Source organism: Diceros bicornis, unplaced genomic scaffold, assembly GCF_020826845.1.
Source record: "Diceros bicornis minor isolate mBicDic1 unplaced genomic scaffold, mDicBic1.mat.cur scaffold_67_ctg1, whole genome shotgun sequence".
Lineage (NCBI taxonomy): Eukaryota > Metazoa > Chordata > Mammalia > Perissodactyla > Rhinocerotidae > Diceros > Diceros bicornis.
Window position 1 is genome coordinate 2,908,469 of NW_026691553.1, and position 26,987 is coordinate 2,935,455.

At 61.7% G+C, this 26,987-nt stretch overlaps 1 protein-coding gene across 4 annotated transcripts in view; it reads right to left on the reverse strand.

Moving 5' to 3' along the window:
- Nucleotides 1-479: 479 nt before the first annotated feature.
- The window catches only part of ZFR2 (zinc finger RNA binding protein 2), a 39,232-nt gene continuing 12,724 nt past the window's right edge, over nt 480-26,987 (reverse strand). Inside the window, exons 2-19 of one of the 4 annotated variants that reach the window (XM_058537541.1) lie at nt 24,356-24,572; nt 23,352-23,436; nt 22,367-22,641; nt 19,687-19,869; nt 17,581-17,770; nt 16,194-16,354; nt 15,130-15,249; nt 14,041-14,180; nt 13,557-13,664; nt 13,151-13,283; nt 12,261-12,451; nt 8,184-8,355; nt 5,216-5,354; nt 3,526-3,623; nt 2,955-3,050; nt 1,961-2,072; nt 1,344-1,441; nt 480-790 (exon numbers count right to left, since the gene is read on the reverse strand). In XM_058537541.1, coding sequence (XP_058393524.1) covers nt 611-790; nt 1,344-1,441; nt 1,961-2,072; nt 2,955-3,050; nt 3,526-3,623; nt 5,216-5,354; nt 8,184-8,355; nt 12,261-12,451; nt 13,151-13,283; nt 13,557-13,664; nt 14,041-14,180; nt 15,130-15,249; nt 16,194-16,354; nt 17,581-17,770; nt 19,687-19,869; nt 22,367-22,641; nt 23,352-23,436; nt 24,356-24,572 — 2,698 coding nt within the window. In that variant the 3' untranslated portion in view covers nt 480-610. Of the gene's footprint in view, nt 791-1,343; nt 1,442-1,960; nt 2,073-2,954; nt 3,051-3,525; nt 3,624-5,215; nt 5,355-8,183; nt 8,356-12,260; nt 12,494-13,150; nt 13,284-13,556; nt 13,665-14,040; nt 14,181-15,129; nt 15,250-16,193; nt 16,355-17,580; nt 17,771-19,686; nt 19,870-22,366; nt 22,642-23,351; nt 23,437-24,355; nt 24,573-26,987 lie in introns of all 4 variants that reach the window. The other 3 variants (XM_058537540.1, XM_058537543.1, XM_058537542.1) reach the window with 3 other exon arrangements.

Consider the following 26,987-nt stretch of genomic DNA (forward strand, 5'->3'; position numbering starts at 1 on the left):
GTGGGATGGCGTGGGGGGTCTCGGGGTCAGGGCAGACTGTCGGGTCACAGATGTTTCTGGGGGGCCGGGGGGAGCCCAGCCTGCATCCTCACCGCCCCTCGGCCCTGCCACCGCCCCCCGGGGGATGGGGGACGAGCCCAGCTCCAGCCTGCAGCCCTCCGGCCGCGGGGCCATCTCCACACTGGGCAGCCGGGAGGCGGTGTTTGGAGCAGGCTGGGCCTGGGCGCCCTCGGGCTTGGTCCCCACGCCGGCCTGCCTCCCCGGGCCAGCCCTCCCCACACGGGGCCCCACGCCTGTCCCGGGGCACCTGGAGGCGGCGGCTGGGACACCCACACCCTCTGAGGCCCCGGGGGGATTTAAAGCTAGCCTGGGAGAACCGCCCGGGTTAAGATCGCCGCGCTGCGCCTCTGCCCCGTGGGGCAGGCTCGGGGTGCGGGGTGCTGCCCGGCGGCCCTCACCCCCAATGACGCGACTTCTCCAATGATCCAGCACAAGTGTTTTTAAGGAAACCCACAGAACGTTACTCAAACGGAAATCCCGAGTGTCCAACGCCGGGGATGACTCGGCCACTCCACTCGGCGGCAGCAGGTCCGTCCGGGGGCGAGGCCGCTCACACGGGCCCCTCCCCGCCCTGCCGGCCCCGCTTCCTCGGGCCCTCGTCCTCCGCCGCCTCAGCTGCCTCCCGCAGCCTCTTCCGGAAGCGCGCCCCGGGCCTGCTCTTGGGGGGCGGCAGGGGGTCCATGCCCAGGACCTTGTGGATCTGCCGGAACGCCAGCAGGCGCAGCGCGTGCTGGGGACAGACAGCCCGTCAGCACCCCGCCCGCCCCTTCCAGCTCAGGGCCCCCTCGGGCGTGGAGAACTGGAGCAGGACTTTGCTGGAAGCCCCTGGGCACAGCACAGCAGCTCTTTTCTGCCTCACTGCGGGGACCCCAAGCCCCTTCCAGTTGGGCTCTGATCAGCAGCAACTTGACTCTTTCCATCAAAGGCGATTCATGAAGCCCAGACCCAGTGTGAATTCTGAACCCCCGGGGGCCTTTCTCCTCAATAAACTTGCAAAGGAACAGGAGACCACAGCGAGACCACAGCTGGGGGCTCTGCCGCCGTGCCTGAGGCTGGCCGGGGAAGGGGGTGAGCGACAGGCCCAGCCCGAGGCCCCACACCTGCGCCTATCCTAGGACAGCTGGAGGCTCCAGCTCTGAGCCGCCCCCCACCCCCCACCCCGCACAGGCTCCCTCCCCCGGGCCTCCTACTCTGCAGGGGAGGGAGCAAGGGGAGGGGACCCCACACCACTTCCTGGGACGCCAGGCAGCTGCAAACTGGGCTGGGCCTGGTGCGCCTCCTACCTGCGCGCTGGCCGTGACGTCCTCCCGCTGCTGGGCGCTCATGGGCCCCAGGACGTCCGTCTGCTCTCTCTCGCACGGATCCTGGAGCCCGGGCCCGTCTGTGGGGGGGCGGAGGCAGCAAGGAAGGAGAGAGCACCCTCGTGATAGACCGCCCCTGCGGCCTGCAGTGCCGGGGGCCTGAGGGTCTGAGCGCTGGGTCCACGACTGCACCCCAGGCGCCCACGGACCCTCAGCTGGCAAAGGGTCTCCCCTGGGGGGCGTCTCACCCGGGACAGCCCTCCCCCCGTGCCCCGGCCTTTGTGTTCGTGTGTGCACGTGTGCGAGTGTGTAGTTACATAAAAGGCACACACACGGGCCCAGGGCATTAATCTCGTCACTTAATACGATATCATCCAACGGCACCAGGATAACTGGAAACCACTTCCGTGTGTAACGCTCGTGAGACAGCGTGAGGCCTTCTTTCTCTTTCCGCTCCCGCCAACTACGCCGCGGTGAACGTCTCGGGCAGAACCCGTTATCTGAACTCTTGGTTTTTCCCTCGGAAATCTCCCCACCAAGGCCGTCCCGGTCCCCCCTTCTGCTCCAGTGTCCAGGCTCCCCGGCCGGCAGGGACTGACCTATTAGGAGCGTCCCCGAGGCCACGCACTCCAGGACCCGTCTCACGGCGTCCCCGGGACTCAGGGGCCCGGTCGCACTGCTCAGAGCCTTCTCCACCAGCAGCTCCATGGCCTGGGCCGGGTGGGGACAGAGACGGAGACGCTGAGTCTCCCTGGAGAGAGCTCGGCCAGCCCGCCTCCCACCCCAGCGGCTCTGTGGGCTCAGCCGGGGGTCTCCAGGGGCCCTGGGACGGGAGGCCCCTCCCAGCTCTTTCCCTGACTCCCACCCACCCTTGAACTTCTCGGAGGAGGGTGGGCACTAGGGCCCGACACCTCCTGGCAGGACCATGGGCTGCTTCCTTCACTCTCTACGCCTCAGTTTTCCCATGAGCTAAAGCCCATGGAGGGTAAACACTGCAAACCAGCGTCCCGAGGGTTAGGAGGAACTCGTTCTCCAAGGCACTCCCCGAAGAGGGTGGGGACCTGGGGGTCTCACAACACAGCAGCCTGGGGATTCAGGGGCCACGGGGCGCTGCACTCTCTCTGCTCTCCTCTCCCCACCAACGGGCTCTGGGGCCTACTAACCCAGGTGTCATAGCTGCAGGGGGTCTCCCCTGAATGGGAGCGGGGGGTGCACCAGGCCGCCCAGAGGCCGCCGTGGAGCCAGCATGGGGCCCGGCTCCCTGTCCTGGCCGGTCCTCTGCACTGACGCCGCAGGCCCAGGCAGAGGTGCCACGTTTCCCCAGAGCGCTCCCACATTTTTAAGCCACCTGGTTCTGTCTGCGAGGCCATGGGTTTAAGAAAATGGCAATCGAACGTGGCTGTGCCCCCAGCAGGCTCTTCCTGGTCATGGGGGACCCCGAGGTGCCCACCCTGATCTCCCTCTCCAGATGCTCAGGTTTCTGTGGGCCCCATCTTGGAAAGCTGAGCCCCGGGATGGGGGACAGCTGTCTTGGAGGAAATGAGGCCCTCGGGGGGCTTCCCAGGGTGGGCTGGCCGCCCGGTGCTGCCTTACCCAGTCCGGCAGGGCGCCCCAGGTGGGCACGCGCTGGCAGAGTTCCCGGAAGACTCTGATGACGATCACACACGGCTGCAGGCTGCTGGCTCGTGCCTTCGGGGAAGAAGTGCACCGTCAGCTGCGGGAACCGCGTGCACGTGGCCACGAGGGGACAGGCGCGGGGCGGGGAACAACCGCTGACCCTGGGGTGGTGAGGCCAGCCAGGGGGGTCTGTCCCGGCAGTGGAGGCCGGGGAGGGACTCCAGGGGGCACAGGCCGGCCGGCCTCAAGGGCAGCGGCTGGGAGCGGAGCCCACTCCCATGTGGGCACCAGTCAACTAAACTGGCCCCGTTCTGAGCCCCCGGCATGGCCGTCAGGTGGCCGTGGCGTCCCCAACCCCAGAGCCACGATCACTCCTTTCAAGTCCCCACCCCATTGGCCAGGAGGTGACTTCTGTCAGGTGAGTCTCGGCAAGGAGCCGCCTCCAGGTGTCTGTCCTCCGCCTGTGTTCAGAGCCCGCACGGCTGAGGCATGCAGCCGGCAGGACAGACGGACTGACCTGCGCCCCCTCCTCCCCCTGCCCCCTGACCTGGAACCACTTGGCGCGGCGCAGGGCGGCCAGCGACTTGAGGCACTTCTCCGGGCTCAGGACATCTCCCGGGTCGGGCTCAGGCGCCTCCACTCCTTCTAGAAGAAAAAGGAGAGCGGGTTCCCGAGGGCACGTGGGCCGGGCGCCCCTTCTCACTCCGCTCCCCTCCTGGGCCACGCACACCAGGCTCTCGACGCTGGGCCTCATCTTACTTATCTGGAAGACACATGCTTCCCCCAGATGCTCTCTCCCCCGACTCTGCAAGGACCGGAGAGCACTTCCGTGAGAACCCTGCCTCCTCGGAGGCCCCGTGCTCCCACGGGGAAGGAGCTCATGCCTGTGACCCAGCGCCCTCCGCACCGACTCTTTGGTTAGCAAATTACATATCTGACGGAAAACTGAATTGCACCAGATTTCCAGAAACTTCTAGATGCAGAATTAAAAGGGAGAAAGTGGGTCAGATGTGAACCTGTCCCGTCATCGATGACCAAGGCCCCCGTGTCTGGGAGAAATTGAGGTCCGTTTTTTCTTTCTTATTGTTACTGCTCCAGGAATGTGCTCCTCCTCTCAGGCGAGGAGGCCCTGGCTTACTTCCATCACAGGATGGAGCCCGGGTTTCACTTTCGCCCACAAGCACCCCCAGGATCCCAGGCCTGGTATCTGCCCATCGCGCAGGGCAGGCGAATTACCCCTCAGGGCTGAGATGGAGGTGACAGGCTGTGTCTGCGGGGGTGGGGTGGGGGGGGGTTAGAAGCCACTGGCCGCGACGGGCAGCAGTGGGCCGGACACCTGACGGGAAATGCGGCGCCTGGTGGCCCAGCACCTGGGCTTGTGGCCTGTCTCAGGATGCCTGTCACGGGGCTTCCTTCCAGGCAGGGCCCCGGATCCGTAAGGCTTTCTACCGTTCCCAACCACCCCCCGTCTGTGCCTGGGGCCCCCAGCTGCAATTTAATGGCATTATTGTCTTTCCCACTGTATTTATTTTTTAGAGACTCTATTTGTGACAACTGGCAATGGCTTTCCACATACGGTTCAAAGGCGCCCCTCTTTAAAAATGAATTGACTTAAAGACAAACGCTAGTAGTTCGCGGCCTTTGGCTGTGACACAACAATCAGGAGGGGGGTCCAGAATGACTGGAGTTCGGAAAACCATCCTGGGGGCTGTTCCGGGAGGTTCCGTGGCTCTGAGACACAGCATGTCGCTGTCGGCTGGCCTTCACTGCGTGGCGGTGACTCGAGCCCTGGCCACCCTCTGGCCTGGGCCAGCACCCCTCCACTCTCAGACAATTTGGTCTGCCTCTGGCCCCCGAGCCCATGTCCGGGAGCAGGGGGCTCTGCTGCAGCCCCTGCTATGGACAGACGGACGGAGTCGATCTGAGCTCCTGCCGAGGCTGGGGGACCGGGCAGAGCTGGTTTCCCCTGAGGGAGGAGCAGGTCCACCCGCCGGCCCGGGGTCAGGATAAGAGTGTGGGGCCCCGAGCGCCCCGCAGCCGGGTTCTGGCCATCTGACACCCCTCACCAGCTGGTTTCCTCCACTGCCCCAGGCCCCGCTCTTATCTGACCAGGGCATCCCGGGCTGACAGAGTGCCCAAAGGCCACTGGCCGCGCCCCACCCCACCCAGAGCAGAGATGGACGGCTGCCCTAGGCCACCCAGGTGGGGAGGGGGCTGGACAGAGGGCCTGGCCGCACCTTGATCCACGGAGGGGTCCTCCCGCATCAGGGGCGAGGTGACGGACACGGTGACCTGCATCCTGGGCTCCTCGCAGGAGGAGATGACGATGTTGGCCTCAGGGTCGGAGGAGACCTCGTACTTGTCCTCCGTCACCATCTACGAGGTGCAAACACAACACAAGACTGTGTTACTCCAACTGAGAGGCAGTGTGAACAACAAGGACGTGGTCGGGAGACAGGCCCTGGACCGCGTGTCAGAAACCTCCAAGGGACTGAGACAGCCCCGCCCCCAGGAACACACATGTGTACAGACAGTGGAGCCTGCATGGGATGCCTTCATATGTAAAGAACACCCACAGCTCAATAAGAACAAGACCAGCAATACAACAAGAAAATTGGCGAGTGCATCACAGACAGTTGGCAGAAAAGGAAACAGAAGTGCCCCCTTTCACACAACGACAGAGTACCCCCACGGTAGAAGAGATGCAAATTAAAACTAACGCGGTGTCCTTCCCTGTGAGAAGGACAAAGCTCAAGTCTGGGGAGCAGCTGGGTGGGCAGATCCGTGCGTCTATGAACTGCCGGTGGAGGCTGACCTGGCAACATTGCCAGAAGCATCCAGCTCGTGCCTCTGGCCTGGTGACTCTGCCCCACGATGCACTCCCACACGTGGGGAGGGGTGTGTGCACAAGCTTATTCACTCTGAGTAGCCTTGCTGGTAACACAGAACACTGGGAACAGCCTAAATGTCCGACTCCATGGAAGGACCCGGCCAGTTATGGACAAATGGCAACAAAATTCTCATCAGCCACAGAGAAGAATCGTCCTAATCACGAGTATGGAACGCGATCCAAGAGATGTCATTAAGTAGAAAGAGCAAGGCCCTTTGGTTGGTCACATGCTACCGTCTGGGTACACAGGGGTGAGGGGGGTTCACAGGACACTGGATAGGGGCTGCCTCCAGGCAAGATCTAAGCCCCTCTGGCTCTGGTCCCCACCCCACACCTGCCACGGAGGCCCAGGGTTCCCCTCGCCCCAAGTGCAGGCATCGTTCTGACCCCTGCCCCTGCCCCCTCACTGGGGGACACCCTGAGAGGGGTGGTCACTTACAAGCAAACTCCAATAAGCCCTCGGTGGGATTCCCCCCACCTCCCCTCCCCTTACAGCCTCCTAGCCTTCGCCCCCACCAGCCTCTCGCTCTGGGGGTCTCACGGAGAAGAGACCCCTGCTCACAGCCATGAGAACTCGAACGCCCCGTCCTGGTTCCCAGCATCCCGGGGAGACTCCACAATGAAGGAGGATTTGCTGCAAAGAGCAGAGGCCCAGAGGGCCTGACTGGGCCCCTCGCTCGTTTGGGAGCCCCCGAGACGCTTGGCCAGCGTGCCCTGAGCTGGCGTGGAGCCTCACGTAGCTGTCTCTGCACCCCGGCTGTCCTCAGCCCTGGCAAAGCTGTCTTTCCACACTGGGCTGCACGGGGACTCCCGGGTCAGACTGCAGGGTCAAACGCTTCCCCCGGCCTCGCTGGACCTCACTGTGCTTTGCATCTCCGTGTGGGGAACAGCGAATGCAAGGCCTACCTTGGGGTTCCCGTGTGGATCCTCGGGGTTCCTGCCCGGGACAGCTTAGCCCGGGGCTCGCAGCATACACCGTCCACTGCCCTCACCGCCCTCCGATGCCTCCCACGCACGCACACGCGCCTCAGGCCGCTCTCCCACCTGACATGCCCCTTTCTCTCGACCGCTACCCCTCCCGTCTCAGGGTCCCCCTGCTGAGGCAGCCCCCAGGGTCATCTACGTCACTGCGTGGGGCCCAGTGCCAGCTCGCCCACAGCCTTGGCCATCTTCTTAGGGCTTCTCTTAGCCGCTGGGCTGCAAGGTTCCAGAAGACAGGGCCTGCATCTGAGCCATCTCTGCACCCCTATAGCATTTAGCAGAAAACTGTCATGCTGTGGGTGACGGGGAAATGAGTGACTAGATCAGTGAAGTCAGAGCACATCACTCTCCTGCTTAAAACTCTCCAGGCTCCCCGCTGCCCTGAGAATGCAGTCCTACCTCCTCACACGGCCTTCAGGCCTGGCTTGATCCAGGCTCTCCTCTGCTCAGGCATGCCTCTCCTGGGGTCCCCTGCCCCTTGGCCTCTGCAGGCCCAGGTCCTTCTATGTGGGATACTGCCCCCCATCTTTCAAGGCCTCTCCTTGTCCCTCAGCTCTTCCCTCACATGCTCCATCCTCTGTTAGGACACACCCCTCCCACCGTCCTGACGTGGCCCCCACTTTCCCCAGCTGCTCTCTACCTGGCCTCAGGTTTTAATTTCCTCACACAAGATAAACTGGGAAGTGGCTTCTGTGTGTTTATTCTGTTTCCTGACCAGAGCAAGAGCCTGGAGGGCAGGCCTGGGTCTGCCGGCCCCCCGAGCTCACCGAGCGAGGCAGAGGAGCGATGCTGAATTCTCTCGGGAACAGCGACAGATTAGGAAGAAGAGACCACCCTGGGAACTGACTTGTTCATCTACGATGACCGATTTAAATCACGGCATGAGCTCACTCTTCCCCCATCATCTAGAACTATGACAACAGAGGAGAGGCTCTAGAGAAAAGTCCATCCCCCCCAGTCCAAAGGGTGGGTTTGCATCCAGGCAGAAGGCCTTTCTGTGGACATGAACCTCACAGTCACCACCTCCACAAAGGGTCTCCGTGCAGGTTTCGCCACCACCTACCCTTTTCGATGGCTGGGTAAGGCCGAGTCAACTCGGGTGGATGGAACGTACGTTTCCACCCTCAGTGGTGAGACAATTAGACTGTTGCCCAGTTTTACCCTGGCCTCCCTTTATAGAGGAACCCCAAAGTCCCACAGCTCTCTCTTTTCCACTGTCTGTAAAAACAAACTGGTTTGTGTCTAACGGTGACATCTCCCGTTTCTTCACGTCCTGCAGAAACACAGTCCCACCCGCTGGGAGCCCGACACACAGTGGCGGCCGGGAACCTTACCGGGAGCTGCTGGGGCAGCTGCTCCGTGACTCTCTGCAGCAGGCTGTGCGTGGGCTTCTGGGAGCAGAGCAGGGCCAGCTGCACGCTCCTGTCTCCCCGCAGGAGGAGGCCTTTCGCCAGGAGGCCGACCCGCATCACGCCCTTCAGGATCCGAGCAGAGGGGTCGATGCCGCTGCGAAGACAAATCACAAAAGCATGGGAACCCGCGTGCGAGAAGAGGGGTCGGGGAGAAGGGGAGCGCATGACCCTGCCGGGGTCCTGGCTCCTGCGCATGCACGAGCTCCTCCTGGGCCGCTCTGCCTCGGCTTTCTCACCGGGGAGCCGCGAGCACGCCACTGATAAAAGGCACAGAGGAGACACGTCTGAGAGAAGCGCTTGAACCGCGACCCACAAATTGTACGTGCTCAGGGAGGGCCGGCAGTCGTTACTGTTTCCTGATACACTGCATGCTGAAAAAGGCCACTGGTGGCCACCCCCAGTGTCCCCTACTCCTTGGCCCTGTGCTTCTTCTGAGCTATCCCTGGGGTCACTTCGCCCCACCTCGACTCCTCTGCGAGAAAGCCGGGTGTCCCCTCCCCTCACATCCCTGTGCTCCGAGCCCACCTCCCTCCGAATGTGCCAAGGCCCCTACCGCCCGCCCTGCACCACGGCATCCTAACAGAGGCCTCTGCTTGCGCTCGGCGCTCTGAAGCCCAGGGCCGCTTCCCACCCGAGAGCTAACCTCCCAGCTGCCCTGTTGCAGGGTGGGGACACCTGAGCTTCCTCCCCGGCCGCGGCCCCCAGCCTGACCGCCGGCCTCCTTGCCACCATCCTCTCCTTCCACCCCTCTCCCAGTCCTCCGGCTCCTGCCCATGAGACTCCCTCTGGCCAAGAGCGCTGCCTGGGGTGCCCTCACGTGGCAGATCTCGACACAAATGTCCTCTCCTTGACTCCAGAAGCTGCCACCCGCTCCTGCCACTCAAATTTGATTTCTCTGTGACACTTGTCAGGCCAGGAGATAACCTTGTTTTTTTAATGCGTTTACGTATTCTTGTCTGTTTCCGGACCACAAGGCGCTGGGGCCCGACACAGCCTGTGGGTACCTGTCTCGGGAGGCTGCCAGCAAAACCCAGACGGGGGACCCTGGATTGCGGGGCCAGGACCAGATTCTGCGGCCGAGACCCGCAGCGGGGGAGAGCAGAGAGCGGGGGCGGGGGACCTGCAGACGGAGAGGCCTAGAGGCCTGTTGATCGATCTGGATCCTGATTCACACAAACAGTGAAACAAAAACCCCCCAAAACCACAAAGCCACATTATGATACCTATGGGACAACTGGAAATTTCAACACTGACTGGGCACCTGATGACGTTGAAGAACGGTTGTTAACTTTTTCAAGTATGATAGTGGCATTGCGGTTTTGCTGAATAAAAAGAGAGTCCTTATGGTTTAGGGATCCGGGCTGAATACTCACTAAAGGAACGGTATCATGTCTGAGGGGATTTCTGATAACCTCTCCCGGAGGGGGCCGGGGGGCCAGAGATCAAGCAAAATCATGGTCTAGGGACGGTCCCACAGTGTCCTTACAGTTCTACTATCCCGACAACTTTGGTGCATGTCAGTGAATTTCCATAATAAAACTTTAAAAGCCCAAAACACTAACATTCTCTTTGCAACAGTTAAAGAATGGAACATCCATAGAATGGTTTATGATGTTCCTACTAAAAAACACACTTCTGTGTTTTTGAAAAGTAAGGTAAAGACATAACCCATAACGTACACAAATGTCACGCGACAGCTTAAAAGAAATGAAGTGGGGGGCCGGCCCTGTGGCTTAGCAGTTGAGTGCGCGCACTCCGCTGCTGGCGGCCCAGGTTTGGATCCCGGGCGCGCACCAACGCACCGCTTCTCCGGCCATGCTGAGGCCGCGTCCCACATACAGCAACTAGAAGGATGTGCAACTATGACGTACAACTATCTACTGGGCTTTGGGGAAAAAAAGGAGGAGGATTGGCAACAGATGTTAGCTCAGAGCCTGTCTTCCTCAGCAAAAAGAGAAGGATTAGCGTGGAGATTAGCTCAGGGCTGATCTTCCTCACAAAAAAAAAAAAAAGAAATGAAGTGGGTTTTGTTCTAAAGCACACAGCAGAGGCTGGGTTTAGGGGAGGGGCAGCGTGGGGCTGTGAGGGGGAACACTGGGCTGCTCCTTTGTATTGATGGAAGGTTCTGGGTCCTGACTGGCAGGGTTCTGCACATCTGCACAGGTGGTGGGAGGCCACGGAACCGTACCTCCTGCCCTCTGAGAAGCAGAGCACATGCTGACCCTGGGGGGCCGAGGAAGGCTGGAGGAGCCACGCCCGCCCCGCCTTGACGCTGGCGCGGCTGCCCCCGTGTCTGCACGGGGCAAGCTGGGGAAGGGCTGCAGGTCCTCTCTGTGCTACGTTTGTCACGAGCCCACGATGCTTCCAAAATAAAAAGTTACAAAACCAATCAAAGCAAAAGCAGAAGGCGGGCACAGGGAGGACACTGGAGGAAGACAGCAGAGCAAGGGGCGAAGGGCAAGCTTCCGGTCAGAAGCCACGCTTCGCGGGGGTTCAACAACAGGACACCCTTTCTGTCCTCGGTGCCGGCCGGCTCCGGGTAGAAGCAAAATCACGGTTTCTGCCGTCACACCTCGGGGACCCGGGCCAGAGGCCAGACCACCTCCTCCTTACTCAGGAGCAAACCGAGCCCCCTGAGCTGGGGTGGTGCCACCGTCAGCAACCCCCCTCCTGGGACGCGGCCACCCTGTGTGCTGGCTCCACGCGGGCAGTGGGGGAGCTGGAAGGAATGTCTCTGCGCCCTGGCTTTCTCCACCAGGCGGTGAGGAAGGTTCGCTCTCTCACATACTGGCGGAGGCCCTCGAGTTCAAGCTGAGGGGCGCGTCCATTCGATCACGACACTGGAACTCACATGCTGTTTTTTTTTCTTTGGTAGCAAGATCAGCCCTGAGCTAACATCGATGCCAATCCTCCTCTTTTTGCTGACGAAGACTGGCCCTGGGCTAACATCCGTGCCCATCTTCCTCTACTTCATATGGGACGCCGCCACAGCATGGCTCAACAAGCAGTGCGTCGGTGCGCGCCCAGGATCCCAACCTGCGAACCCCACGAGCTGAAGCAGAGCTCAAGCACTGAACTGCTGCGCCACCCGCCGGCCCCTCACACGCGCTTTTCCAGGGAGCAAACACTACGGGAAAAAGGAGCCACTCGGTGGCGTGAGCCAGACTCAAAGGGACGAACACTGCATAATTCCACTCACACGAAACGTCCAGAACAGGCCGAGCCATAGAGACAGGCAGTAGGACGAGGGGTGCCAGGGGCTGGGGCGGGGGGTGGGGAATTTAACAGGGACAGGTTTTTGTTTCAGATGATGAGAAAGTTCTGGAAATAGTGGTGACGGCTGCACAACCTTGTGAACATACTTAGTGCCACTATGTGGTGCACACAAAAATGGTTACAAGGGTTCTCAGTACTTTACCACAACAGAAAAAGGCTAGAACAAAGAAAGGAGGAAGAAGCAACCGGGAGAGAAAGGCCCTGGAGAGGCGGCCTCGCTCGGGGGTTACTGCAGCCACGTAAGGACTCACGATGAGGCTGGGGACTGTCCGCCCCCAGGAGCCAGAGCTCCCGGAAGGACGAGTCACGCGGGCCTTAGCGGCATCTCTGCTGACTGAATCGCTCCGAGAGGCGGAGGCCGGGCAGAAGCACACTTCTGTCCACTCCTCAGATGGGGAGACAGGAGGTTCATCCTTCGTTTTTATTTCTAGATGCGCCCTCGCTGGGAAAAGTAAACCCCGGGGTTGGAACACAGCTCTCACCAATTGGGACTAAAACTCCCTTTGAGCACTGGGGCTGAGGCTCAGAGACCTGTGGAACTTTCTGCCCAAGCTTGAAAGCCCTGGCGACCGTAGAGGGCGCAAAGCCGCTCATGGGTGGGGCTGCCTCTGCCCTTCTGGCCACCACTTCCTGTCCAGAACACGGACCTCCGTCGGGAGTGAGCGGACTCCCCACGTTCTCGAAGCCACCCCGGCCTTGGGAAGGGAGGGTGAGCTCTATTACCTGTGCTCCCTGCCCTCCTGCTCCGGGCTTCCGGAATTCTCCTCGGCCAGCGTGTCGGACACCAGCTTGAGGGCGCGCTCCGTGTGGGAGACGGCCTTCTGGACGGCCAGGAGCTCCTCCTCCGTGGGGTAGATGGCAGCGTGTTTGCACAGGACATGCCGGTCGTCGCTGGACTCCGGCCGTCGTGTGGGCTGCGAGGAGAGGTGCACATGTCTTGCATAGGCTGAGAGGTCCTGGGGACCCGGCAGGGAGGGGACAGGACGAGTGTCAGCCCCGCAGAGGCGAGGCACATGCAGCAGGAGGCCATGGGCACCCGAGTCAGGCTGGCTTTGGGGGCGACAGGCAGGCAGCAGCCAGAGAGCCAGGCCGAGCAATGACAGGGACCCATGGGGGGTGAACCAGTGAGGACCCTGGGGCCGCCCCGATGGCTTCGGGGAGGTGGGGGCTAGGTGGGGGCCAGCGGCTCACCTCTGGCGATAGGCTTATGTTTCTGAGCTAGAGGCTTTTCAGCCAACTCAGCGACCCTCTTCCCTGAAGGCACAAATCTAAGGTTCCTGTCCCACCCCGAGACCAGCCTCTGCAGACGGAGAGACACCTGAGGGCTCCCGAGGGATGTGACAGTTGGGCCTCAGGAAGCTGAAAGGACCGCGGTGGCCAGCGGTGGGGCTGAGGCTGGGCTTCTGTCGGTGACCAGCGACTGGGGCTGGGCCGTGGACCCTCAGGCCCTCCCAGCTCCCACCCCCTGAGCACCCCTTGGGCGCCTCAGAACAAAGTCCTGCTCCTCGTTCCCCGAAGATCCAGGTCCCTCTACTGAGGGAGTGAGAACGTGCCCCACCCGCGGGGCCCTGCCACAGGAGGTGTTTCAGCCTGAAGCCCAGACCACCACCCACCAGAGGCGTGTCGGCGGGCGCGCCCGGCCTGCTCCTGCGGGGAGGAAGGTGCTGGTCGGGCGGCGAGTGTCCTGGGTGCTCGTCCTGGGCCTCCAGCTCCTCCTCTAGCTGCCTCCTGCACAGGTCTTGGCGCCTGTGGGGACGGAGACGGACAATGAGCTGTAAGCAGCAGCAGGACCCCGGGCTCGTCACCTTGGAGCTGCCCACGACTCCTGCGGCCAGCAACGTGCGGAAGCCGGGACACAGGGCTCCTTCGCCCGGTCCTTCGGCTGAGCAAGGCTGGGGCTCGGGACGACTGAGAGACGCAGCAGCCCAACGGGACCCCTTGAGAGCCCAGACGAGGGTCCTGCACGAATGCCCCCAGTATGCCAGGGAGGCAGGCTCGGAGGGCCAGCGGGACACAGACCCGAGCGGCCGCAGCCCCAGGTCTGTCCTGGGCCTCGTTCCCCAGCTCAGACGCTGCCACGATCTTCCGTGAATCGAATACCGTGTCAGAAAACACTCTGGAATTGCTCTAGAGGGTGAAGGAGGATGACAAATGTGCGGGTGGGCAGGGGACACCAGGAGTCAGGGGGACACGAGGGGTCAGGGGTCATGGGACACAGCGTCCCTGTGAGTTGGGCCCGAGAGCACCATGGCGGCACCACCTGGCATTAGGTGTCGTGCACTAACTCAGAGCACCCTGTGCGCAGGGGCCCGCCTGCTCTAAGACCCTCCAAGTCTCCCGCGAGCGCGGTGTCCTGCCTACCCGGGGTCAGAAGCATCTGGGTCCTCAGGCTTGAAAGTGACCACAGACGCCCCCAAACAGAGCGGACAGCGGAGGCTTGGTCCTCAAGCGCCCAGGGGCAGAGGTGGGAGGGAAGGGCGGGAAGGGGGAAGGCCCCGCGCACCTCATCTCCGCGTGCCAGCGCCGCAGCCCCTCCAGCTGCCTCCGGGCCAGCAGCCTCTGCCTCCGCGCGCGCTCCTCCAGCAGACGCAGGGTCCTGCTGCTGGGCTGGATCGCCAACGGAAAGTCAGGGTTCACCTTTTTCTGGAAAGACGGGGAAGGGCCGTAAGGTCGGAGACCCCCACTGAGACGAGAATGCCGGCGGCGTCTCGGGGACCTGGGAGAGCCCCCTACCGCCATCCTTCCGCTGGATTAGGCAACAGTTGGGTTTCAAGCCCCCAAAGTCGTCACACTCCTGGTCCCCGAAGCCAAGGCGGGAAAGGGAACAAGGCTACAGCAACATGCAGAGTTAGCAGACGTGAGGTCTGCCTGCACGGAAGCCGAACCCCCGTCTCTGAGTCTGATGAAGGACGGAAGGAGGAAGGTGCTGCGACACTGCTGGCGAGTAACACCGGTGACCAAGGAGCATTCACCGAAAACCCACCGGAAAATGCTCATTCCCAATCAAAATGATTCGGCAAACACCGTTACTGTGAAACCCAGCACCACCCGTGAGAGGGAGGCCTGTAACGGCCGCTGACAGCGCTCTGGGGAGCCCCGCCATCAGGCCCTCGAGTGGGAGGCCCCGGCTCCTCCAAGGATGGCTCCCAGGGGATGGCTCAGCCGGGATGGCTGGACGCCCCCTCCCCCAACCACTGCTCAGCACCCAGGTCCTGGGCCTTGTGTCAAACAGGACAGAAGTGACGCCACGCGTCTGGGGAGTGAGGGCACACTATGAGGCCTGTCCCATGGGCACGTCAACGCTTTGACCGTGTGCTGGTACGGACTTAAGCTCAGCATTCACCAGCAGAGACAAATGCGACGGGCCGATAGCACTCTGGATCTCTCCTCTGGTCCGAGGGCAGCGGGAAAGGCAGGTCTGGACGCAGCCGGAGAGGCCCACCCGGCCTGGGGCTACGGTTGGGGCTCAGACGCACGGGGGCAAAGGTGCACTTTGAGACGTGGACAGGCGGGAGACAGCATGGAAACCCCCCCACCTGCAGTCAACCCCAGGCCACCAAGACGGGCGGGCGGAGTCCCCGGGCAGGCGCACCTGGAACTGTAGCCGGTGTCGGCGCCCCCGCACGTGGAGGTCCCTGGCGTGGGCGTCGTTGAAGCGGCACTCGCACAGCCTGCAGTAGAAGCGGACCACCTTGCCCTCCTCGTTGTACACCTGAGACACGGAGCTCAGCTGATCCCCGGCAGGGGCACCTCCTCCCACCCCCCAGAGGAGCGACAGCCGGGCCTCCCAGCCGGGTGCTGGCTTCCCATCTGCCGAGCGCTTTTCTCCTACAGGGCGGCCTTCGGAGGAGCCGGCCCACACACCCGCCCAGGCCCAGCTCACCTCTGCTACCACCCTGTCCCCTCCTCCCCCGGTGCAGCCACCTGCGGCGACACCTTGCCCTGCCGTGATCTCCGCCCACCGTGCACCCTTGTCTGTTTCCTGCGGCTGTTCTGTGCCTTCTCTCCCTAACTATCACACACAGACGTCCAGGGACAGGCCTCCTATCTGCTGTGGTTATTTTGCACGTGACAGAACAGAAGATGCCGAACTGGTTGCACAAGAACGTGAAAATGAAAACAGCAGGAATGCTAACGCCCCTACTTCCTTTTGGCCACACACGTCTTTGGAAGCCCTCAGAATTGGAGTTCTAAAAGGCTGGTGAAGACAAGCCTTGCGGGCCACCGCTTGGGCTCTGGGCGGTGGCCGCGTCTGGGCACACGGGCTCCTCGTGCCCCAAGAATCAGGTGCCTATGGGGTGAGCGGTCGCCTAGCTTTCTTAGGCCCAATTCCTCTTTCCACCTTCCTCCCCACAGGACAAGGGGCTCCCAGCAGGAAACGCCTCTGCCTGTCTCAGGCCTTCCTTCTAAGATCTGAAACCCAGCACCTAGACCTTCCAGCACATTCCACATGATGTTCTGAAAACATCAGACATCCTGATGTTTTCCTCAGACCTCCCTGAGGCCTGCCTGGGGACGGCTGTGTAAATGTCAGATGGAGAACTACGGGGTTCTCGAAGCCTGAACCCTCGTAAGGCCCTCCTCCAGCAGAGCTCAGAGGCAGAGCAGGGCACACACATGGACGGCCCAAGGGTGTGATGGTCACCCAGCAGTTACCTCTTCCACGAAGCCTAGGCCCACCGGCTGTGCATCACAGCAGCTTCCAGAAGCTTCCGCAGAGCCTCCTCGGGTGGGCGGCTCTTTCGGCCCCACTGATTTGGGGTGTGCTGATTTCCCTTCCAGGGGTCTGCTGCCTGCTGCCTGCGGCTCAGGAGGTCCTGCAAGAAAGAACTGAGTTACTTCTAACCTGCTCCGGCCAGAACCCACGGCCGGCTTCCCATCCGCCAGCGTGAAGGGAGAGAGAGATGCAAACCCTGCCTCCTGCTGCCCCCTTCACCCCTCCGTGACGTCCGTCCATGGGATCCACAGTCCGGCAAGGCCCCTTCCACGCCAGCTTGGTCACAGCTGGGAGACTGAGTCCCACACAGAGTTCAGCACCAATGTGAATGTGCCCAGAGACAGCCCTGGTTCAGGCACCCCGCTGAGGGACCCCCAACTGCACAGATGCTGCAGCCCTTGCTTAATCGAACTGAGATGGCAGGTGGGCCAAGGGAGCCCAATTGGGCAAGTTCACTGAGCCCGGGAGGGCGACACTCCTTGTTATCAAAGCTGCTTTATGATCCGATATTCAGTACTGAAAGACTGTTCAAAAACCGAGCTGCTAAGGATGAAAATAAATAAGCCTCTCCTCTTTCCCCACACAAAGCAGGCTGGTGATGGGCAGAGACAGCCGCACAGACCTGGGTTCGAATCCTGCCCCCACGGCTTAGGGGGTGGCCTGGCCTCACCTCGGTTTTTCCATCTGCTAATTGGGACTGAGGACAACGTGTACTTTAGAGAGGTGAGGAGGTACTCAGACACACCGTGCAGCTACCATGGGGTGAGAGCCTGGCACCCGCCACACGGCCTTTGCTTGCTCAGCCCACACCCGAGGGCAGGCAGGGCCAGAGCAGGGGCTGCAAGGGGCCTGCCTCAATTTCCCGGGATCCGCAGAACTCGTCAGAGCCCAGTGTGTTCACGGTCACCACGGGGGTGTGAAGAGGCTGCTCCCCAGCACATGGAAGCCCAGGCAATGCTGCAGGCATAGGGCTGGGCGTCCCGAGAGCGGCCAGCAGCCCAGCACAGTCCCAAGCTGCACGAGAAAAATGGGGCCTGCCACACTGTCGGTTCTGCCAACACGCCCTAGAAACGGCCTCGTGTGAAAGGTCCAGAAGGCTGTGCACCACAGGCGGCCGAGCGCATCCTGCCCGCCCGGCAGGAATGGGAAATCTGGACCAGCTCTCCGCCTCACCACACCCACCCCCCTCACAGCCCAGTCTCTCCCAGGAAGACGCGATGGCTGCACACGCACACAAGGTAACTGGACAATCGCTTCTCTGAAAGCCAAGCCTGCTAAGTCAGCGTGCGGCCGGGCAGATGGGCTGTGAAGCTGAGACACACGCACCTGCTTGAGTGGTCTTCGAGGCCGCTGGCTTCTCGGGCAGCTCTGGCCGGCTGCTGGGGCTGGCGGGGGGGCTCTCCGTGGTGGCGGGGGCCTGCTCGCTGGTGCAGGTGGCGGGGGCCGAGCTGCAGGTCTCCGGCACTGGTTCTATGTGGGGGATGGGCTTCCCCAATTTGGTGTGCAGCTTGAAGACCTGGAACAGACCCGGCTCCACGTCAGGGCCACCTTCAAGCCTGACCAACCTTCCTCGAGAGGCAGGAGGAGCCCTCGTGGGCATGGGGGGCTGGCAACCCAGGGAAGTGAGGGCGGTGGGCCCGTCCCACCCCTGGGGGCACCCCCCTTCCCCGGCTCCCAGCTAAACATGCTCTGCAGCACCCCTCCCTGCGGAAGGTCCTTCCCGAGCCGCCCCTGCTTCCAGGCCCGCACAAGTGGTGCACACGCAGGGCCTACGACACCTCCACACCCTGCGCTGGCCGACAGCCACCCTTCCTCCAGACTCCATGGCCTGGGCTGAAGGCAGAGCTCTTCTCCATGCCCCGAACACCAGCCCAGGGCCCGCCCAGACAGCGACACAGCGTGATGAATGGACACGCGGACAGGGAACACCCGCTGAGACGTGTGCATGTGCTCACGGACGCACGTCCACGTTCTGTACATACGCGTGTACGCACCCAGACGCATCCACACTCTGTATGTGGGCGCGAGTCCACATTCTGTACGTATGTATACATGTGCAGGGACGCGTATCCACATTCCGTAGGAAGGCATGGACACATCCACGGACACAGACCCGCCTAGGATTCAGTCACACTCCAACCCCCTCCCCCACCCCCAGGTAAAGGCATGTATTGCAAAAGTTCCACTTGGAAAAGTCTGCTCCACTGCCCCCAGGGTCTGCACTGACAACCATCTGACACGTTTTCAGGCTCAAGTCTCTGACACTCATGGCTCAGACCTGCCCCCTGCCGCAGAGCAGGCTGCAGGGCCTCCCCGACCCCAGAACAAGTCCTGGCCTGGAAGCCGTGACACCACAGCCCACCCCACCTGGGCCCCAGCTCTCCTGCCTGCACCTGCTACCACCAAGCCAGTGAGCCCCCTTCTTCACAACTGGTCTGCTCCTTCCTTTGTGGTGTTTGTGGTTCGCTCAGGCATTCGAGAGCCTGCCCAGCTGGGCCAGGGAACGAGGCCCTTGATGAGCAGAAGAAGACAGGCCCTCAGAGGCTGACCTCAGGGGAGCCCAGCCCTGCAGTGGGGGCTGGAGGAGGGTCGGCATGGAGCTGGAGGGTGTGAGCAAAGGCCCGGGGGCAGGAGGGAGCAAGGCAGGCCGGCTGAGGCAGCTGAGGGAGATTCTGTGTGAGGAGAGGGCAGACTGCTGGGAGCACAGGACAGGGGCCGTCCTGACCCTCCTACTCGTAACTACCCCACACAATGCAGGGATTCCCCCTCCTGTCTCCAACTGCCCGCCTCATAAGGCGAGCATCTCCCTGCAGGTGAGTGCCATTGGGGGAGGTTTGCTGCTTTCCAAAATCACCCTCTGGACCTTAGAAAGAGCAGCCCCGGGGAGAGAGGCAGGGGTCTCCCTACCTTCCCTCAGGTGGGGGATCCCACTAATTTTCCCCCTAAGATGACACAATACAGGCATTTTTAAGGCCACGGGAAAATGATGATATTAAAACAGTAACAGATATTAAAAACACTGATATGAAACAAGTTACCATCAATTAAAACATTGATGTTAAAATATTAAAACTTACTATTTCAAATGTATTTATTTAGCTTGATTTATTTATTTTGAAAAAGCAGGAGCCCAAATGGAATATACCATTCGATCTCACCAATGTCCAAACTCTTGTTCATATCAACATACTCTCTCGTCACCCCCCGTTTCCCCTGGGGTCTGGGTACAAGTCCCCTGCACGGCTCTATGCTCCTATCCAGGGGGCAAGTGGGACCTTGATAACGGGGAGAAGGTGTCTGGCTTCCAAGGAAGCAGGACACGGGCCCTGCAGGGAAAGCCCCCTCTCGTGGGCGGCCGACCCCTCCGATGTCACCAGATGCCACCCCGGTCCCCAGCGTGGAAGGCGGCGGATGGGCCCAGCGGGCTCCTACCTTGCGGTGCTTGGCGCCCTGGATGTGGGCGGCGTAGGCCTCCGGACCAGTGCAGGACACAGCACACAGGTCGCAGTGCAGCTGGGCCTGCACCCCGCGCAGGCTGCCGCGGGACCAGACGCCCAGGTTCTGAGCCGCCTCTTTCTTCCTGTGCTTCTGCCCTTCCAAGTGCTCACGGTAGGTCTGCCGGCAGAGCAAGAGCAGCCTGAGGGGTGTGTGTGCCCACTGGGCACTGCACCGTCCCCTCAGGTCACCATCGGGGTGCACATGGACCCGAGGGGACACACCAGCCTGACATCCCTGCCCTCCATTCACTGGCCTCCAAGAGGTTCACGTGCCACTTTATTAATTAAGCCCAGTCAACACACTCAGAAGCTCAGGCTGAAAGACACGAAGTTTCTTTTTGTTTGTTTTTCTAGAAATCAGTGAGTTTCTCAAGGAAGCGTCCTCCAAAGACCATATATTTAGTTTCTGGGGCTGCTGGGAAAGAAGATTCTGGCTTTTCAGAATCTGACCTCAGAAATCAAGCAAGGACGCCTGCCCAGGAATGACGGGGGGAACTTCCTCAGAACACCGCTAATAAACTGGGGGCTCCACACAGGAGAGGCTACGTGAGGCACAGGCCCACGCGGGCCGCACCGCGGTGCCCAGAACATCTGGCTGCGTCTGGCAAATGAGCGTGCTCTGACTCGGCATCCCAGAACCATCTCCTGGAATCCTTAAGACAAAGCAAGCTGCAGCACACACGTGAAGCAGGCCCGCTAAACCAATGCACTCTGCCATGCCAGGAATCAACGCTCCATGGGACAGAAATATCTCGGCAAAATACGAAAGACACTGGTACCATCAGCATGTTCTGGGGGCGGAGAGGAGGCAGGGACAGGAGTGCGGGGGTTCTCTCTGGAAGGGAGGAATCTTGTGGGTCCTATACGACTGCCTGCGCGCACGCACACACATGTATTAGGTAAAAGCCTATGGGACAGAGAAAAGCCTGGAAGGACAGACACCAACAGGCCAACAGACTCCCCCACCACAAACGGGTATTAAATGTGTAATGAGAAAAAACCAGGAAGGGCGGGCATTAGGAAGAAGCCTGCCTGGTGCTCCTGCGGCTCCAAGGGCTCCCACGCGGCCTGTGGCTCCTGCTGAAGCCCGAGGCGGCCCCCCCCGGCGCCCCTCGGGGTCGGGAGGACTACAGCGTCAGCTATGCCGTACTTGACCCAGAGAGACTGCGCACACGGACGTCAGAGGAAACGCAGATGTGCTGCCACCCTGGCCGCGGGGAGGCCATGTCCATACAAGTCCATTCCAGACAGCAGGTGGAGTCCGGGTGTGGCTGTTCCCACCTTAATGGTGTCTGAAACAGCGGTGGGGGTGGCAGTGGGGGCAGAAGGGGGCCACACGAGGGACCCTGTGGTTCTGGGTCGCTGAGCATCTTGGTGGCAGCGGATACGCGAGGCTGCCCAGGTGACAGGCTCGCACAGAACCACACACACGCACACGCATGTAGGAGCACGCGTAAAAGCGGGCCGTCTGAATGAGACGGGTGGAGCCAACGCCAACATCCTGGTCGTGACGTCTGAGTGGGGTCGCGGGGGAAGGGGACACGGGATCCCTCCGCATCACTTCTTACAGCTGCCTGTGGCCCTACCACCATCTCCACCAAAATCCCCACTAAAAGATGCTGTGAGTGTTAGCATGAGGCCAGAAGAAACACCAGCCGAGGTTTCTGTGGCACACAGCACACGTGCCAGATGCTATGCCGACAGACAAACCCTGTCACCGTACCTGTCCCCCGGGGAGACTGAGGCTGAGAGAGGCCAAGACGCCTGCTCAGGGTGACGACAAGTGCGGGGCCGGGCCGCGAGCCCACGCCCCATCCACCCCCACACGCGATGCGGGAGGCATACCACATGCTCACTCGATGCCGTGAGGGATCTAGAATCACGAGCAGACTTGTGTTTGAGCCGAGAGAGGAACCAAGAGGCCCCAGGATGCAAAATAAAAATCAAACAAAGACAGGAACAGGGAAAACCAAGCTCTGGCTGAGGAGCGTTATCTCACAGGAAGGACAGTCACAGGTTCTACTGGAGAGCTCGGACAGGGCACAGGAGGCAGGGCGTGCCCCGGCCTGGGAGGGCGTCCCTCGGCTGGGTAAGTGGGGGCTGGCTGAGCCGCTCTGGGGGCTCCTCACAGCTCTACCGCCTGAGGCTGGAGTCTGGGCGCGCCTCCTTGGTCCCGGCTTTCTTTCAGAGCATCAAACACAAAACAAAATTAGCAGGTGGTGTTTAGTGAGGACGGAGCCGGAGTGAGCGGGCTGTCTGCCTGCGCGGCGGAGATCCCTCAGACACCAACACGCACTCTCACACGGGTTGATTTCATCCCCCTGGCCCTGCTTAAACAGCGGCGTCTGCCCGGCCCCTCGCTGTGAAGAGGGGGCACTGCCTGCGTCCCCCCAGATCAAGAGGAGCCCCCTCGTCTCGGGGTGCCGGACCACGCTTCCGCGGCCAGCGGTCAGCGCTGCGCCACACGTGTCCTGCCCGAGACCGCCAGCAGGGCAAGTGTAGGCGATCTGACGCGCACTAGATGCTGCAGGTTTAGGAACAGGCCTCTCGGGGCAGGCACGACCCTGACCCTGGCGCTCTGACCCCCAGTGGGCCCCGGGGGACGGGCGGCTGACCTGGGGCCCAGGGCAGCTGATCTTGCAGACGTTGCAGTAGTGCAGCCGGGTCTGCCGGGGCCGGGCCCTGGCTCTCAGCGGCTTGGCAGGAGCCGGGGACTTCTTGGCGAAGCCGTCGCCAGGACTGGCCCCCGGACTGCTGCCTGAGCCGGCCTCCGGGGACGAGTCCTCGGGCTTTGGGAGTGGGGAGGGCTGCATCTGCTGGGGCAGCGGTGGAGGATCGTGAGGACTGGCTGCTGAGGGTTCCGCCGCATCACAGCCTGGGTAGCTTGGCCCTGAGAAGCAGAGAGAAGAGACAGAGGGAGACGGGTCGGTTTCCAGGACGACGCTCTGGACTGTAAATAGGGTAAGAGCCTGCGCCCACGTGTACTCGAGAACATGCCCTCTCACCCGTGTCGGGGCGGAGGCCGGGCTTGGGAAGGCAGGGTGCACCCGGAGGATGGAGCCCTGGCTGGAGGCCTCACCGGAGCGGTAGGCACCTGTGGCGAGGTCTGTGCTGGGCTGCACCCACCGCCGTGAGCTCCCTGGAGAGCCAGCGCAGCCTCTGTGTGGAGCTACCCCTTCACCATCGTCCCAGAGAGCAAGAGCCACACTCCCCGTGACCCGCAGCCGGCCCCCCAGTGGCCAGGAGCCAACACGGCCCAGATCAGCCAGCCGTGGCCCCCGGGCATCTAAGCCACAGCTGGAGGCCAGAGCCCCCGGCTCTTCCGTCTCTGAAGTCCAAGTCCTCAGCAGAACTCCCTCCTTCCAAGCCGGGAAAGCTCCCTCGGAGAAGACGTCTAGCCCCATCTTTAGTTCTCTCTCCGTCTCTGTCTCTCCCCGTCCCTCGTTCACAGGCCCACCTCCCAGGTGAGACTTCAGGGCACAATCGGGAGGACAGCCCTGACGCTCACATCACTCCCGTCTCCTACAAATCTGGGGTGTCTACACGGTGACTTGAACACCAGCGTCCCCCTGCTCGCGCGCTGACCTCGAGGAGACCCACCTGGCTGACCCAGCGGGGCTGCCGCAGGGAGCTGAGGCCGTTCGTTCTCAAGGCTACCGGCGGCTGCTGACGGTCCAGAGCTGTCCTGTGAGAGGCCCCCAGGAGACACAGCAGGAGGAAGGGTAAGGCGAACCGTCCCCGCGGCTCCCGGGCCCCTCTGTACCAGGCCCTGTGCCCGGAGCTGGGGACGCAGTGACCCGGGAGATGGACACGGCCCACTCTCATGGACCCAATGTTAATGTCCCAGAGCAAAAGTGCCCCAAGGACTGTCCAACAGGACGAAGGCGGCTCAGGGACAGTTCCTTGGAGGAGCAGTGACAAGGAGGCACGTGTGTGAGAGCAGGGAACAGGGTTCCCGGCGGGTTCAGCTGGTGGGCTTGCAGGAGCCCCGGAGGGTGGTAAGAGCAGCAGACTGTGAGCGCAGCGTTGCCAGCCAGGAGAGGGGGCCAGGGGCTCGGGAAGGGCCTGGGCTCCGAGCCAGCGGAGCGGGATCGTGGTGCAGAGGGGGTCGGGGCTTACCCGGAGGCGAGGACGAAAGCACAGCAGCAGATGCGCCCCCTGGGAGCGCGGCAGGAGCGGGGAGGGGGTGGAGGGAGAGGTCCCGAGGCCTCGGGGGAGCGACCGAGGGAGGAGGGGGCGGCAAACAGCGCAAGTCTGGCTGACCGGCGGCCCATGGTGCCATTTACTGACCCCACCGGGGACCAGCTGTGGGGGGCAGAGGCCCAGGGGGGTGGGCCACGTCCAGCCTGGGACGCCTTAGTGGAAACGCGGCAGCCAGGTCTGTGGCCGGGGCTCTGGGGTCGGGAAGGTGGCAGGTCAGCAGTGAAGGGCCCAACAAGGGCAGGCACGGCCCCCGACCTCCTCCCGGGCGGGGATGGGAGCACAAGGAGAGTGAGGGCATGTCCCCGACCGTCTGCGGGCCAGGGCCACCCGCCGCTCTCTTCCACTCAACTAGCCGTGTTCTCAAGGCAGGACAGGTGCTGGCCAGAGACGCCGGCTGATACCTGGGAGGAGGGCGCCGGGGCGGGCTCCTGGCCGCCGTAGCTGAAGTCCTGGCCGGAGTCGGGCTGGTACCCACCACACTCCGCCGGGGTGACGGGCCTGGGCGGCTGGGCGGCCTCGGGAAACGTCGGGGTCACGGCGGCGCCCATTCCAGGAGCAGGCTGCGCGGCGACGCTGGCTCCGGCAGCAGGGAGCGGAGAGGCCGCGGGAGGCGGGGCGCTGCAAACACAGACAGACAGAGGGACGCAGGGCTGCATGAGGTGGAGCTTGTCGAGGACCGGAGTCGAGCGCAGCAGTGCCCCAGACCCGGGCAGCAGCTGCGGCGGCGCTACGTTCACCAAGTTTTTTCTGCAACTCCTCACACGGCTGAGACCCTTCTATGGGCGCAGCTTGAGCGCTTTCCACGAAGGAACGCCATCTCAACAACCCCGTGAGGCAGGACCATCCCTGTCCCCGCGCTACAGAAAAGAGGAAACTGAGGCGCGGTGAGTGGCAGCCAGCACCGGAACCGAGACGAGCTCTCGGCTCATCTACGGGGACGACATCGAGATTTCAATGTCGCCCCTCTAGATGAAAGCCAAAGAAAGCTGGACTTGAACGGTATTTTTTAACCAAAGAACAAGCGGATCCAAGCGATGATTAAAACGAGGAAGGTCCGTTAACACCAAGCTAAAGCCTCATGACTAAGGAGAAGCAGCGTTCACTGACGGCTTGCCCTGTGGGAAGACAGCGCCGAGGCCTCTGTCTCCACTGCCTCATTCGTGGAGAAGGCGCCAGCGCTGTCGGCCCATCCGCCCGCACCGTCTGCACAAGGAAGCTCTGAGGACCGGTGATGTACGTCAACTGCTGCATTAAGATCCAGATCTTTCTGACCCCAGCGCCCTGCCCTCTGCTACGTATCAGCCCCTGGAAATCGTCCTGGAATTTACAAGCCCGTGTGTCAGGCAGGGTATCACCCAAGATTACAGCCCATCAGAGATTACAGCGTGTGCGTTTGGGGCAGACTGACCTGAGTACAGAGGAACTAGAAGCGGCAGCTCTCGTCCATCCGGAACCTTCACACACGTGTTCCTGCCCCCTAGGTGGCTTGCTGCCCAGTGGGGAGAGAGCGCTGAGGGACCCGCCAAGCAGAGGGAAGGAGGCACGGAAAGTTCCTCCCAGGAGCTGGGGGTGGAGAAGCCTCGGCCGCATCACCCCTGCGGGTACTACGCCCATCTCCTCACTGGCCTCTCTTCGTCCTTCTGGCAGCCGGAAGGGTCCTCTCAAAGCATGAACCTGACCCTGTCGCCCTCCCACCCCATCCCCTCCTGCACCTGTCTGTCCCTCCCGCACATGCTCGCTTGCTTCCTCGCCTCCTGCAGGTCACTGCAAATGCCACCTCCTCCGAGAAGCCCTCCCTGAGCCCGTCCAGGAGAGCAGCAGCACCCCTAACCCGTCACCCTGTCCCCTCACCCTGCTTGATTTCTCCCTAGCACCGCCTGACGCTCTTCCCCGTCAGCCCCGCGTCTCCTCCACCAGCACGCAGCCCCAGGCGTGCCGAGCTGCAGCGGGTGCCCAGCTCCTCCTGGCACCACAGTGGCGTCTGGCACGGAGCAGGCGCTCAGCAAACATGCACGGATGCGGAAGCACGGGCTCACGGGGGCGCCGTGGGCACACCCGTGAGAAAGGAAGGTGGGAGCGGCTCCTGGGGCTCCGATCTACACACGGCCCACCCGTACGACCTCCTTTTGACTTAACCCCCTCTTTGAAGACCCCATCTCCAGATACAGCCCCATTCTGAGGCACTGGGGGCCAGGACTCCAACACGGGAATTGCAGGGGACCAAAGTCAGCCCACGACAGCCACTTCACGGCATTACGGTCACAAAACTCAGACGTGAAAATCTTGATCACACAAACATTATTCGTGCTGAAACGAAGGCACCTATGATAAATCTTACAGAATGTGTTTTTTTCATTGAAGAACTCCAGATATCACCAGGAGAACGCCCAGATACGCACAATAATAACGTTCAGTCATCTTTGATGCTTTGAGAACCATAAAACCCTACCATCGCCCCTGCTTCTTTCCATTAGAAACGTGTATTTATCGAGGGAGGCGGGACAGAACAGACTGTACCTAACTCTTCCAGCTGGGCTGGTAACGCTAAGATATTCAGACACGTGGTGTGCAGGCTGCACCTGTACTTCCACCCTGGGCCTCCCACACTTAAAGGCCACTTACTCATTTGAATACATCATAATTCATTCGCTGATTTTCCTACTGGGAGACATTTATATTAGGTATTAGTCCTCTATTGCTGAGTTTAAAATTACCCCCAATGATGCGGCTCCAAACAATAATAAATATTCATCACCTTCACGGTTTCTATGGGTCAGGAATTGGGGGGCAGCTTGGCTGGGCTGTGGCTCAGGGTCTCTAGGAGGTTGCCAACAAGAAGTCAGCGGGGGCGGCATCATCCGAAGGCTTGACTGGGGGGCAGGGATCTGCTTCCGGGACGTTCCTTCACACGGTTGGCAAGTTGGAGCTGATTGCTGGAGGGAGGCCTCAGTTTCCCCCTGCGTGGGCCTCTGCCAGTGCTGCCTGCGTGTTCTTACAACACGGCAAGAGAGACAGAGAGACAGAGAGAAGAAG